The sequence below is a fragment of the Mytilinidion resinicola genome (genome assembly GCF_010093595.1).
Source record: "Mytilinidion resinicola strain CBS 304.34 unplaced genomic scaffold BDZ99scaffold_2, whole genome shotgun sequence".
Classification (NCBI taxonomy): domain Eukaryota; kingdom Fungi; phylum Ascomycota; class Dothideomycetes; order Mytilinidiales; family Mytilinidiaceae; genus Mytilinidion; species Mytilinidion resinicola.
This window is the reverse complement of record NW_022985438.1, coordinates 2,519,442-2,532,740: the sequence shown is the minus strand read 5'-3', so window position 1 is coordinate 2,532,740 and position 13,299 is coordinate 2,519,442. Positions and strand designations below refer to the sequence as shown.

At 50.8% G+C, this 13,299-nt stretch overlaps 6 protein-coding genes across 6 annotated transcripts; 3 read left to right on the top strand and 3 right to left on the bottom strand.

Moving 5' to 3' along the window:
- Positions 1-836: 836 nt before the first annotated feature.
- Positions 837-1,241, bottom strand: BDZ99DRAFT_515098 (uncharacterized protein; the record flags this gene model as incomplete). Its single annotated transcript, XM_033724941.1, has 1 exon — positions 837-1,241. One exon carries the CDS (start codon positions 1,239-1,241, stop codon positions 837-839), a length of 405 nt encoding a protein of 134 aa, XP_033583474.1.
- Positions 1,242-4,099: 2,858 nt separating this feature from the next.
- BDZ99DRAFT_485101 (40S ribosomal protein S18) lies at positions 4,100-5,180 on the top strand (the record flags this gene model as incomplete). Its single annotated transcript, XM_033722687.1, has 7 exons — positions 4,100-4,102; positions 4,153-4,200; positions 4,284-4,297; positions 4,625-4,730; positions 4,787-4,836; positions 4,887-5,007; positions 5,055-5,180. The coding sequence occupies 7 exons, from the start codon at positions 4,100-4,102 to the stop codon at positions 5,178-5,180; spliced, it is 468 nt and encodes a 155-aa protein (XP_033583473.1).
- Positions 5,181-5,778: 598 nt separating this feature from the next.
- Positions 5,779-6,761, top strand: BDZ99DRAFT_137775 (uncharacterized protein). Its single transcript, XM_033712662.1, has one exon. It carries the CDS (start codon positions 5,931-5,933, stop codon positions 6,522-6,524), a length of 594 nt encoding a protein of 197 aa, XP_033583472.1. The 5' UTR covers positions 5,779-5,930; the 3' UTR covers positions 6,525-6,761.
- An 882-nt stretch (positions 6,762-7,643) lies between these two features.
- On the bottom strand, positions 7,644-9,214 carry BDZ99DRAFT_137875 (Shwachman-Bodian-diamond syndrome protein). The gene is made up of 3 exons (XM_033712663.1): positions 9,109-9,214; positions 9,007-9,058; positions 7,644-8,955 (listed from the first exon to the last, which is right to left on the bottom strand). Exons 1-3 carry the CDS (start codon positions 9,121-9,123, stop codon positions 8,072-8,074), a joined length of 951 nt encoding a protein of 316 aa, XP_033583471.1. The 5' UTR covers positions 9,124-9,214; the 3' UTR covers positions 7,644-8,071.
- Positions 9,215-9,784: 570 nt separating this feature from the next.
- Positions 9,785-11,463, top strand: BDZ99DRAFT_471731 (carboxypeptidase Y precursor; the record flags this gene model as incomplete). Its single annotated transcript, XM_033721736.1, has 3 exons — positions 9,785-10,208; positions 10,259-11,170; positions 11,219-11,463. 3 exons carry the CDS (start codon positions 9,785-9,787, stop codon positions 11,461-11,463), a joined length of 1,581 nt encoding a protein of 526 aa, XP_033583470.1.
- A 171-nt stretch (positions 11,464-11,634) lies between these two features.
- Positions 11,635-12,354, bottom strand: BDZ99DRAFT_137626 (uncharacterized protein). The gene is made up of 2 exons (XM_033712660.1): positions 12,062-12,354; positions 11,635-12,009 (listed from the first exon to the last, which is right to left on the bottom strand). Exons 1-2 carry the CDS (start codon positions 12,192-12,194, stop codon positions 11,807-11,809), a joined length of 336 nt encoding a protein of 111 aa, XP_033583469.1. The 5' UTR covers positions 12,195-12,354; the 3' UTR covers positions 11,635-11,806.
- Positions 12,355-13,299: the final 945 nt, after the last annotated feature.

Here is a 13,299-nt window from a genome sequence, read left to right as displayed (position 1 = left end):
ATATTCCCACGTCCATTAGATCCCCGAAAGGGTACTACAGGTTCGCGACTAAGAAGGATGAAGCTATTGCAATGAAGCACAGTTATTCTAGCCTAAGAGCTATTATAAGCCAGAGTGGCCGACCTGATTTCAGCTTGGAGGTCCTCTTCATCACCAAGGACGATGAAGGACAAGAAGTGGAATCCAGTACCATCGAGCTTCAACAACTCTTCGACACCCTTGACGACCATCCGCTCCAACCAGACGAAGACTTCCGAGCTGACATTGTGAACGACGTAATACCTTACACCCCCCACCTCCTTCAAGGTTGTACTCTTCTTTGCTTGAGCACCATCATTCCGGAGGAAGAGATTGTTGAAAAGGCGAAGGAGCATGGCGTCTATTTCACGGGAAAGATGTTAAAAGAGCGCATGGCAACAGAACTAGCAAGAGAGAAACTTCCAGTTTTGGAAAATGTGGGTCGCAAGTCTCTGGTATTTGGTCTGATCGCAGCGGACCTTCGAGCTGAACTCAAACTTCAGCTTGAAAGTGGTGAGGATGATGACGCTGACGAGGACCACAAGACGAGGTCCGAAAGCAAGACGGAGTGAGATGGTCATGTAGAGTGATGGCCCCGGCGTGGTCGACTCATTGTAAGCGTTTGAGCTGCTGCCGAGGTCAACACGTAGTTTTGTTTATGGCGAGAGATTGAGCTTCCTTGTAGCCTCTTTTTATGGGGGATGCCTGAAATTGAAGTCGGCTTTTGACAGCAATGATTGATCCACGGTGAAATTGACTTGAGGTCATTTTGCATCATCAACCTTTCCTATACTCCACACCTATCCCCCTCTTTCTCCTCAGCACCAACTCATCCTCCTCCTTTTCCTCGCCTCTATCTCCTCAACAACCCTCTTGAATTCCCTCATCCCCTCTTTCGTCCAAAAGAACAGCTGCACAGCCCTCTTTTCCCTTCGCTTCACCCGATTGATCAACGTCCGGTACTTCTTCTTTCTTTTCTCATCTCGAAACAAAAGCTTGACCCCTCGTTGCACCAGAATCTGGCGATTCCGCATAGGCGACTTCGGTGTCGGAAGGACTGGCGGACCAAGTTTTAGCGGAGGAGCTACGTACGGCTCAAAAGCAACGCGGCAGGTTTCGCAGTACCAGTCGAAGCATGGTTCGACCAGTTTCAGGGAGGGCTTCCTGGTTGGGTCGCGTTCCCAGGTTGCTTTTAGTCTATAGCAAGTCTTTTGCTTCCGCATCTTGAAAGGCCGGTGTGGTGGTGTGCTGCAATCTCGACAATGTGCCTATCTGAACGTACGCAAAATCTGCATGTGGGGGCATAATATCGTGGGTAAGCTAGTAGTAAGCTCTTCACTAGGATGCCGTGAAGCATCAATGCCATTGTTATTTGTCTCTATGTCTTTGTGGCTCCATTCGGCGATGCTTTGTTCTCACTAGGCGAGACCGTCTCGTTGCCTAGCGGCGAGGTAGGTTCATTTTCCGCGACACATCTGCGCAAACAAAGGATGAATAAATGCGCTCAAGACTTCTAAGGAAATAAAGGAGTACCTATTTCTCCTACTGTCTCAAATGTCTTAGGTATAGACATTTGCGTTAAAATAAAGCTTGAATCATTTTTGTTGGCTCGGAGGAGATTTTTGAACTTGGCGAAGACTACATGCTATCAAACGGCCGTAGGATGGCCTAGTAGATGAAGAAATTATCAACTCAATAGAGACACGCCAATAATATGATTTAAAGCTTGGGTGCGAAAAAGACGAGAAGGGCATTGCAGAGAAATAGGGGCTAGATTCTCAACAGTAGAGTAAGAACTAACAAACTGAATCGCCTTTACTCTACGCTGACAAGTCTCACCTAGTCGCCTCCTAGCCATGCATAGGCATCTCTATACAGATCGAGTTGGGCTTGCGCGGCCTCCGAGATCTTTTGAAGTGACGTGAGAAGATTATCGCAAATCTCAGATGTGCACTTCGAGAAATCGTCCACGAGCTTGTTGTCATCATAGACATTCGACATCATACTCAGAGTCCCGGCCGCGTTGCCAAGACGCTTCTCCAAGACTTCCGTTCGATTCTCTGGTTTTATGTCTTGGGCAGTGATCTTGCGAGCTCGTATCCAGGCTCTTTTTGATCTCATTACCGATTCACTTGCGAGGAAGTCAACATTCCCAAGGAAGCGGTCCATGTTGCTGGATTCCTGATCTAGGGTTTGCTGGAATGTGGTGTTCGCAGTCTGACACATCTGAACCCGCTCCGGAAGAGATCGATAGTGCGAAGCTAGCAGCTCTTTCTGCGCAGCATGTGAGACCGTTAGATCAATCAAATCGTCCAGCACTTGAATCTCTGTAGCTTTTTGCTCCTTCATGATATCGGCGAGGACCTCGCTCGCACATTCGTCAAAGTTCTGCTTGTTGAACTGACGCTTCTCCTCCACGAGTCGTTCAACTTCGTCGTCGTTCTGCACTATTTTTGCAGCACGCATGCGATTCCTGATGAGCGTCTTATGATGGGCAACACGCTTATTCATCTTGACGAGCTTGTCTTGCAAAGCAATTTTGATAACGTCTCTGTTCCATTCTTGAACGTGGATCCTCGAGGCCTGATCGGCGGAAATCGAGTTGTTCCACTCGCAGACTTCTCGCTGAGTCTCGATGTATGACGGCAATGTCTTTGCTGGCACAATTCTTTGGTAAAGATCAATACTTGATCTTATGTGTTCTCCGTCAACATTCCACTCGACCGGTCGCCAAATGCTACCCAAGATGTCAAGTTTCTTCTCCGGTTGTGGACCCAGCCCTGCTCGACAATTTTCCAGTCCCTCTATGTTCATCCCGAGACCAGAAGGTTTGATGAAGATTGGATCAGCCTGGAGAGTGTTGGAAGTACCATCGAGTAAAAGAACGACCATATCGCCGAAATCCGCGCAACTCGTTGCACAACTGAGGGTCTCGATTACGGGGCAGTATTCTGGCGCCCATTCGACTTTGCTCATCTCCTCTTGACAAAGTCGTTCAAGCCAAAGCTTGACATCAGAACAATCGTCTTCGGGAAATTTGATAATGCCAGCCAGCTTTGCACACTCTGTATGTTGCAGACCGAGACTTGAGTTTGTGGAGGAAACGAAGCTTTCATCAGAGTCACTGTAGTCTTCGTCGCCACCGTCGTCACTATCATCCGGCCCTTTCAAATAGGACTTGACGAGCTCTCTGGTGATTGGGGGAGGAGATGGAGGCGGCGACCCGAACCGGGCCCTGGGAAGTAGCATCGGTCGTGGATTTGTGCAATCTGTGGAACAGCCCCTGGATATCAAAAAATGGGGTTAAGAAGGAACTTTGAAAGAACCATTTATGCGGGAGTCTTTTGGCTTCATATGAAGAGTCTACCTTTTCCTGATGTGGGTTCCTTCCTACGTGTGTGACCGTAGAGTACACGAAGCCCGGAGTAGTTATTAGTAGTGAAGCGTGAGGCAAAGAAGAACACGTGCCGACGGGATACCACGTTGGGATAGCGGTGACGAGCATATTGGGTATCGATACCGAGAATAACACGTGTGATGGATGAGCAGAAGACCAGCCGCTGTGATAATGAAAGCCATCATCGCCGAGGAGATATTATAAACGATGCGGACTGACCTAACCATCGTACTGAGTGCGTGAGCTTGAAGATGAGTGACAATTTGCGCCGTGAGTAAATGAACGTAGATGAAATAATGAAATACGCAAGAAACGACGTCCAAATGGACTCGAACGATAGAAGCTAAATACTTCCGAGTTTGTCAATTCGATTATCTGTTACTCCACTACATCGTTGTAGCTGAGTAGAGTCTATTCTATAGAAGAACATGGAAACAGTTAAGCATAAGAAATAATGCATGATGGTTGAGGAGTCCCGAGGTCGTGAGTCGAGGTCCGGTTGGGAGATGGAATTGCACCGCCACAACAGGAAGTGTGGCGCGAAGATCTTTCGCTTCTGCCACGTGATGAGTGCCAAGGCGCACACATCGCGGCAGTTTTCACGATGTCGAAGCGCTGAACCTCCGCTCTTCGCAACGCCAACGACAACGCAGCCACGAACGGACGTCCAGAGAGCTGCCCATCATGGTAATGCGCCTACAGATATTGCGACAAAATATTTCGCTAATGCAGCATAGTCTCTCGTAACCGGCGAGAAGTCGAACTTCCAGTTCATCATTCGATTGGTACGTCTTCAACCCATCGCCATCTGTCTCGAGACCACGGACATTACTCTAGGAATATGCAGGAACTGACTCACTTGAAATAGCTCAACACCAATGTGTACGTGTCCCGATGTCTTTCCCTGTGTTATCGATCCGGCAGTGCGCCACTTCCCTCGACCCGCCCCTCTTCAGGCCCTTCGCACACCTGGTACATCTGATGGCATTGGGGGTTGCCGATAAGCGGGATATATGGCTAGGGGTTACGACAGTGAAAAATTGTAGAAGCCTGGGTTGCAGTCTTGAGCTCGAATTCGTGGATTGCAGATGGAATTCTATTAGATGTGCGAAGGGCCCAAATACGACTCGACTTGGGTGCTATAACCTGCCGGATATATCAAACGCCCTGTATACTCTCTGGAAAATGAAACGCTGACTTCTGGATTAGTGACGGAAAGCAGAAGGTCATGTACGCCTTGACCAAAATAAAGGGTGTTGGTCGGAGATACAGCAACTTGGTCTGCAAGAAGGCCGATGTGGATCTTTCCAAGAGGGTACTAAATCTTTGGCATTTGGGCGATGAAGAGCATGGCTGACACATTTGCGACAGGCTGGTGATCTTACCAGCGAAGAGTTGGAGCGCATTGTCACAATCATCCAGTAAGATTCATCTCGCAAAGATTGCTTCGATTGGTCTAACATTTTCACAGGAACCCAACCCAGTACAAGATCCCCGAGTGGTTCCTGAACAGACAGCGCGACATTGTCGACGGCAAGAACAGCCAGATCCTTGCCAATGGTGTGGACTCTAAGCTTCGTGAGGACTTGGAGGTGAGTAGATGGAACCTGCGGAGAAGAGCCATTCTGACAATCAACAGCGTCTAAAGAAGATCCGCGCTCACCGCGGCCTACGACACTACTGGGGCCTCCGCGTCCGTGGACAGCACACGAAGACGACTGGCCGTCGCGGTCGGACCGTGGGTGTGTCCAAGAAGAAGGGTTAGGTCTGTGCTGGCATGTGGAGATGGCGTGGGGGACGTGGATTCTGGGGGCGCGGGAGAAGTCCACTGGAATGTTGTTTGCATTACCTTGATTGGCTTTCCTTTACTCTTCATGCGGCTCTATTCGCCTGAGGCAAGGCCGAGGAATAGGTCAACAGGGCTAAAACCGGGGAGTCCAATACTGAAGCTTCAAAATCTGCATGTCCCCCAATTCTACTGATTTTGACCCTGCTACGTGGCCTCTAATTTCCGACCTGCATCTGTCAATGACCCGGAAGGATTGCTCGCGCTGGTCGTGCTTCGAGGGCCAAGAGCGTGATGATTCGGCTGCAGTGGAGGTCAAACCACGTCACACCCCTGCACCAGCGTCGACGACCATCGTATCCTCGAGAGCAGAAGAGGCTTCCAACACCAGGCCCGGGGCGGACGGTTCTCAACGTGTCTCCTGACATTAGCGGGCCGCACCGGGCTTGTGGAGGACCCTCTTGACACCCTGCGTTTCACGCACTACCATTTCCCCCTCCCGTGAGTCTAGGGATTAAACACCGCAGCAGTCTCTTCTTCCCGCAGGTGTGGAGTACTCCCACACCACCATACTCCCACGCCCCCATCAGCCCTTCCGCTTTGATATAAGCCCCCCTACCCATCCACCACGTTTCTCAGCGCCGCCTTCTCCCGCTCGCCTCGGGTTTCCTTTCACTGTCTGTATATTACCATAATTCCTCCACCAAAAGTCATACAAGAGCCGTCACCATGATCAGAAACCCAAGCACGCCCTCACCCAAACCGTACATCCACCGTTCACGGTCTGCGACCTTCGACTCTCCGACCCGTCGGCCTTCAACGTCGCCGTACTCGAAATCCTCTTCTCACCTCTTCAACGGCCCCACGAAACTCGTACCTTCAGTCACCAGCTCCCGCGTCCTGATCCAGCAGCTGACTCTCCCAACGCGCGCGACCCAGACCCCCAGTCCCAGTCCATCAAGTCCATCAACATGCAGCACGCTTTCTTCCGTGGCCGAGGCCTCCGACTCTGACGAGGAGCTTGAATCCGATGTCGAAGCGCGGGCATACGTGACGGCGCCATCGCCGCCGCCCTCTTACGCCTCCTTGGCCCAGTCTCAGCGTCACCCGCGCGTGCGCGCGTTGCACGAGGATCCAGACAGCGAGTTCATCGACCCCTGGTTGGTTCGGGTGGTCTTGGACTTGTACGACGTAAGGCGGTACGACTGGACCATGATTGCGGAACCGATCCAGCGGGTATGGGGCATTAGCACGAGCAGCGCTATTGTGTTGGCGATCTTGCAGCGAAACGGGAGGATTGCGAGAACCGCGTGGTGGGATTAGAGCAAGACGGAATGGAGGCGCCGTGAGTATGTGGGTGGTCGACAGGTGAGGATAGAAAGGGAGAGCGAAGGCTGAGAATCTTTGGAGTTGGGAAAGGAAAAGTAAAAGTTCAAGGCATACATGGAGTATTTATTACCTTTCCTTATGTCCTATTCTCGATTTACTTTGCTGGCATTTACGAAACTCATGAACAGCTTTGCATTCTTTTTTGGTTCTCGTTTCTCTATCATCTGCTTCAATCTTCTAGTCCTGCGTACATTTGCATTGGGGAGTTTCCTCGACGCATTTCGTCTCTACTCTCAACTTTCATATGTGGCCTTTTGTTTGTTCTTTTCTCCTTGCGTACGATTCATGATGGGTGCCGGATCATCCCTACGATTTTATGATTTGATATTACGACTTACGAGCGCACGTTTGAATGTACATAGACATACGTTAATGGAAACTACTCTTCTATCTATGCAGTCTAGCTGATGTTAAATATGAGCGCCCTACACCGCAAAGCTTGGAAGCCTGAGCTCCAAAGCAAGATTCTAAGACATGGATGTCCTGGTCAATCGTGCCACCGTCATCTGATTCTCTTTAAACAGACTCAGCAGCCATATCACGCCAGACCATCGCTTAAAGCATCAACACGACCGCAGAGACCCTCATTTGAACCCTCTAGTGTTTACAAGGCAGGTCAAGACTGACATCAACCCAAACCTTACCAAACCTCGCCATTACTAGTAGACCTCGCCCGCCAATTCGAGATGTCGACCCTCCGCCAACACCATCCCCAACCACCGGAGAAAACTCGCCCTTCAACAGATCTGCCTACCCCAGAGACAGCATCGTGGGGGACATTTCACCCTGCATACCCTCGGCACCGAAACGCTGCACCGCATCCGAAACCGTTAAGACCTGCAGCTCGGCCCGTATTCACTCGGGATCAATAATCGGATTCATTCGAGACGAGAGAATCCGTGAAGTCGGAGTCTTTGGCGCTAGTGTTGGTAGCACTTCGTTTGCCCGTGAGCTGGCAGCGTCTGACTGGCTGGTGCTGGACCCCGTACCGCACCCGCGGGATTGATTGGAGTGACTTGCGTTTGTTTCGGTTGGGTGGTTTAAGGGTACTTTGGAGGTGAGACTTCGTGGTGCCAGTTGTCGCGTGCGCTTCGGAGGGGAGGGGGATGGCGGGATGGTGTGCTTTTGTGGGTGCCGGGGGAGGGTTAGGGGTGTTTTGGGGAGATGGAGCTCTAGGATATTCTAGAATGACGAGAGGAAAAATCTTTGGAAAAGCAAAGAGGAGAGGTAGGAAGTGGAGTTGAGCTTTTAAGTGACCTAAAAAGTGGCATTGCGCTATGAGATGGATGATCAAGTTTCGCCAAACGTACAACGAAAACGCTGACTTCAGATCAGTAGGATCTCGCCAAGGTCATGAACCAATATCATTTTGCTTGGGTCGACGTGTTTTTACCTTCATCCTAGCCTTCAATACACGCCCCTTTTTCCAGTACCAGACCCGCAGGCACATTGCCAGTGCAGCCTCTCGAGAGCGCTCACACTCAATCATCTTCGTGGACGACCGCCATGTCCAGCACTTCGGCCCGGCCACGGCCTTTTGTATGGCTTCCAATGAATTCCGTAAGCGCCTTGTATGCACCAGGCTCGACGAAGCCAGTGACTTCCCACTCATCCCCTGCAACCTCTTGCTTTTCGACCTCCTCGACGTAGGTCAGTATACGGTCCTTCACAGTACCATGTGCCTTCTCTTCACCATCTGCGCTCTCTCCGCCAGCCTTCGGAGGAGCCTTGACCGATTGCTTCAGGATGGGGGTAGGGCATGTTATCCTTAGCCTCATGCGAGCCCTCGACACGGGGATTGGCTGGTGAGCAATCAGAGCCTTCATCGCATCCAGAGCCTGCGATTTGGCCGATTTCGTTGTGACCACACCTGTCCACTTCGGTAGCTCTTTTGCCTTGCCTTTCCCCTCGGTAGCGGTAGCATCGTCAGCCGTCTTCGCAGCAGGGTCGCGTGAAGCCGCAGCCGCATCCGCCTTTGCTTCGGCCTGCTGGGTCTGTATTTGGGAACTGAGTTGGTCTAGGGCCTTGTCTATCATGCCGGTCGTGTAGACTCGCTTCGTCGTTGGGTCTACCAGCTTGCCAGCGACGATGTCGATAACCTCGTTGTGGATTCTCTCGAGCTGTGCATGCCTCTCCTTTTCTCCGACTTGTAGCTCGCCCTTGTTCAGAATTTCGAGTATGATATCGTCCATAGGCGTCTTTGCCCCGAAGGACTTTGCGAGGTCCTGGTGCGGTGCGGCTTGGCCTTTACTGACGGAGAGGAAGACGTTAGGGATTTGGAGGACATTGTCGAGGTCCTTCTCTACGCCGCTTCTCCATTCGAGGACTTTGTTCTTGTAGCAGGCTATCTCGTAACGCTTCTTGCCTGTTTTCTGGAGTTAGATGCGAATATCAAGAAGTGCAGAGCTGTTCTTACCCTTTTTCATGCGCACCAGGGACACATTTGTGAGCTTGATCTGGTTGGAAGGCTAGACAGTGTCAGCTGGATAGACACGGGAAGTGAGACACTATCTAGTACCTGGTTGATAGGCATTATGAATGATTTTACTTGCGTTAGTTGTAATGTATCAGTGAGATGGGATGACTTTTGGCGGGGTGAAATTCGGAGGGTACTACAGTCTTCACGGGTGCGTCACAAGGCTCTCTGCAGGCCCTGTGTCACTCTGCAGAAGCGACTGACTCACAATACTACCAGACTCTCTTGGAAACTAAAGTCTAGACCTCTACTACTATCGAATGCACGGAAAGGTGCAACTCGAACAGCGTGCGTGACATCTGGGCAGGCAGGTGAAACACGGCGATGCCACAATGCCTGGTCGCGTTCCTGGCCAAAAGCAGGGCAGCGAGTCAGGCACAATCTGGGTGGCTGGGGATCACGAGCCGGGCTTAGCAGCTTCCCGATAAGCGGCCATCGGGGCGTCATCATCTGGTTGCCTTTGACAACACCATCCATCTCTCATCCATCCTCATCCTCGCCATACACTCTTCCCATCCATCTTACCCATTCTCCACTGTGCTCTCCATCATCTGAGGGGCTCGATTGCACACATTTCTTTCACGCATCCATCCTTATCGTCTCCGAGAGAGCTCCCAGTTGCCAGCGCTCAGAGCTCCGGAAGCTCTCCTAGCCGCCCATCGCCACCATGAAGGTTGCGGCATCATCTCTGCTCATCGGGGCAGCTTCTGCGGCTCTCATGCCGCAGCAGCAGCCTCTGCAGCTCCCCAAGGTTCTGACCGAGTCGACCAAGGAGTCATGGCTGAGGCCGCTGCACAACCTAGAGGAGTCACTGAAGTCTCTCTCCGTCGACGCACGCGCCGTCTGGGATGAGGTTGCCATGATGTTCCCCCAGTCATTCGAACAGGCGAACTTCTTTTCTCCTTCAAAGCCACACACTCGCAAGCCCGATACGCATTGGGATCACATCATCAAGGGTGCTGATGTCCAGAGCGTCTGGGTCGAGAATGCCAATGGCGAGAAGGAGAGGGATGTTGATGGAAAGCTGGAAAGCTACAATCTCCGGACCAAGAAGGTCGACCCTAAGGCGCTTAATGTCGATAAGGTCAAGCAGTACAGTGGCTACCTCGACGATGAGGAAGATGACAAGCATCTATTTTACTGTATGTATGCCACAGAACATCTATCAGTACCACGCTAATGATGCTTTAAGGGTTTTTCGAGTCTCGAAATGACCCTAAGAACGACCCTGTGGTTCTTTGGTTGAATGGTGGCCCCGGCTGCTCGTCCCTTACCGGCCTTTTCATGGAACTCGGACCCTCCTCCATCAACAAGAAGGTCGAGACGGTATACAATGACTACTCCTGGAACAGCAATGCTTCAGTCATCTTCTTGGATCAACCCGTCAACGTTGGTTTCTCCTACTCTGGCGGATCAGTGAGCAACACTGTGGCTGCAGGCAAGGACGTGTATGCGCTCCTCACCCTGTTCTTCAAGCAGTTCCCCGAGTATGCTACTCAAGACTTCCACATTGCTGGCGAGTCATATGCCGGTCACTATATCCCAGTCTTCACTTCCGAGATCCTGTCCCACAAGAAGACCAACATCAACCTCAAGTCGGTTCTTATTGGCAACGGTCTTACCGATGGTCTTACACAGTACGAGTACTACAAGCCTATGGCTTGCGGTGAGGGAGGATGGCCCGCTGTTCTCGATGAGAGCGAATGCCAGGCTATGGACAACGCCTACCCCCGTTGTGCCAACTTGATCCAGCAGTGCTACGACTCCGAGAGCGTCTGGTCCTGTGTTCCTGCTTCGATCTACTGCAACAACGCCATGATCGGCCCCTACCAGCGCACCGGCCAGAACGTCTACGATGTCCGTGGCAAATGCGAGGGTGGCAGCTTGTGCTACAATGATCTTGAGTGGATCACCTCCTACCTCAACAAGGCTGAAGTTCAAGAGGCTCTTGGTGCTGAGGTGTCGTCTTACGAGAGCTGCAACTTCGATATCAACCGCAACTTCCTCTTCCAGGGTGACTGGATGAAGCCCTTCCACCGTCTGGTCCCTGGTATCCTCGAGAAGATCCCCGTCCTCATCTACGCTGGTGATGCCGATTACATCTGTACGTATTGCCAATACCAACCATGCAGCGCAAAGCTAACAATCACAGGCAACTGGCTCGGCAACCAAGCCTGGGCTGAGGCGCTCGAGTGGCCCGGCCAGAAGGCTTACAACAAGGAAAAGTTGGCCGACCTCATCCTCAGCGACTCTGACAAGAAGATCGGCGCCTTCAAGGCTAGCGGCAACTTCAGCTTCATACAGCTCCACGCTGGCGGCCACATGGTGCCCCACGACCAGCCCGAGGCCAGCTTGGACTTCTTCAACAGGTGGTTGTCTGGTGAGTTCTGGGCGTAAATGGTCTCTGAAGTACATTCTTAGGCGTGGTTTGGAAAGGATAGATTGGAAGGGATCGATGGACTGAGTTTCGAGTACCGAAGTTCCTATGAGTCCTTGAGTTTTTTGATGTCTGTATGATTCATCACGCTCGTACAGTCCGAGAATGAAAGAAATCAAATTCATTGAATCCGCATGTGTATACACATTCGTTCACGTCCTTTCGTACGCCGTTATCCTTTTCCCCTCTTGTACCAAGCAAATGCATCCTGAAACACCTCGCTTTACTATACATCCAACTCCTCCATACTCCTCAAACTCCCGTTGATCTCAGCCTACCTAGGTAGGTATCCGAGTACCATCCTTAGATACGCCACACAGTCTGCACATGCGCCGTCTCTTCGTAAGGTGATGGAACAGGATCAAGATACGTCGTGGGGTGAGCAACCGAAGGCAAAGGCCGCAGAGCAACCGGAGGCAAGAGTTGCAGCTCAATCCCGGTTGAGCGCGTGTTCCCGTTTGTCGCGAGTCCTGGTTGGGCTTCGATGTCCCGGGCGCTGGAGTGGACTGGGTTTTGTTAGTATCACGTGATATACCAGAGCAACGAAGCACTGTTTACTTCCTCTCCTGCCTCTACGCCTGATTATTCTCATGAGTAGACTGCCAACGGATTTCTTATATCGGATTGCTGCAATTGCCGCGACTACACTTAAGGTACCGAATACGATTGTGAGGGAGGGGTCGAGTTTCATTATTTCTTGATTATTGGTGAGATCGGCTGGAGTTGCTATTGCGGCTAAAGCTGCTTTTTAGGTGTCGACGTCGGAGAGGGAGCTTTATTTTAAAATCTTTTTGATATGTAGGTTTCTTATAGCGTGTACAGTCTTCGGATTGGAGTTGTGGGAATTATGTTTTGGAAGACTGGGGGAGATTTGCTTATGAAGAGCAGAACAATTGTGGCATGCGCAGTCGCTCATGCAAGTCCTGACCAGCAACAACGACAGACGACCGGCAATAATGGCAGACGACCGGCAATAATCTAGCTCAAATACCTAGGACATCATTGACCATGTCAGCCTCTTGATCCTATTCTACCGCACCGCAGCGATGACATTATCTTCTGGAAGCTAGTAATGACATCCGAGACTGGTGCTCGACGTCTCATAGCTATCCACAAGAAATTTAAATAATCAAAGCTGTGTTGGGGAAGACTGTTGATGTCGCTGCATGGTTCCATGGGTTCTGTCGCTTTGCGGTTCGAATTCTCGCGAAAGGTAAGCACCTCTGTAGCTGTTCTCGAATAGGACAATATCAAGTAATACGACTGATACACTCGTCCTCTAAAACATTCGTTTCGCAAGCGGGCTAATTGGTTGGGAGAGGATATTCATCATCTCTAAGTGACTAAAAAGGCGAATTACAGATTCAGAATTTGAACAGTAAAAAATCAAACTATCTACCTGTGGTACATTCCCGAGAATTTCCCATGGTGAAAAGTCATTTTAATACACATGCGTCACAGCGCATAACCGTAGCATAGGACGGTAGTGAGGTAATGCTCTACATGAATTATAGACCCAAAGGCTCACTCCCCATCATTCCAGAGAGAACCTCACATTACCCTATCCAGAATCCATGTACACAGTCTAGGCAGTCAAGATGTCCGCATTTAGAGCAATAAGGCCACTCGTCATCCTGCTTCGCTAGGTAACCACACTTGCAGCATTTCCAGCCGGAAATTGGAGCCATTTTTGAAGTACTATATCGAAGTTGAGCTGTGCTTGTGGACTGGGTAGTAGCTTAGCGGCTACGATGACTGACTTGTTCAGATTCCGAATACGGTTTCGCCGAGAAAAT

Excerpts from the sequence above, each read along its gene's own strand:
- BDZ99DRAFT_137626 (XM_033712660.1), bottom strand. The coding sequence starts at position 12,194 with ATGAAACTCGACCCCTCCCTCACAATCGTATTCGGTACCTTAAGTGTA. Across the intron at positions 12,010-12,061 it reads GCGTAGAGGCAGGAGAGGAA|TCCACTCCAGCGCCCGGGAC; the intron begins GTAAACAGTGCT and ends AACAAAACCCAG.
- BDZ99DRAFT_137775 (XM_033712662.1), top strand. The coding sequence starts at position 5,931 with ATGATCAGAAACCCAAGCACGCCCTCACCCAAACCGTACATCCACCGT.
- BDZ99DRAFT_137875 (XM_033712663.1), bottom strand. Across the intron at positions 8,956-9,006 it reads CCTGGTGCGCATGAAAAAGG|GCAAGAAGCGTTACGAGATA; the intron begins GTAAGAACAGCT and ends TCCAGAAAACAG.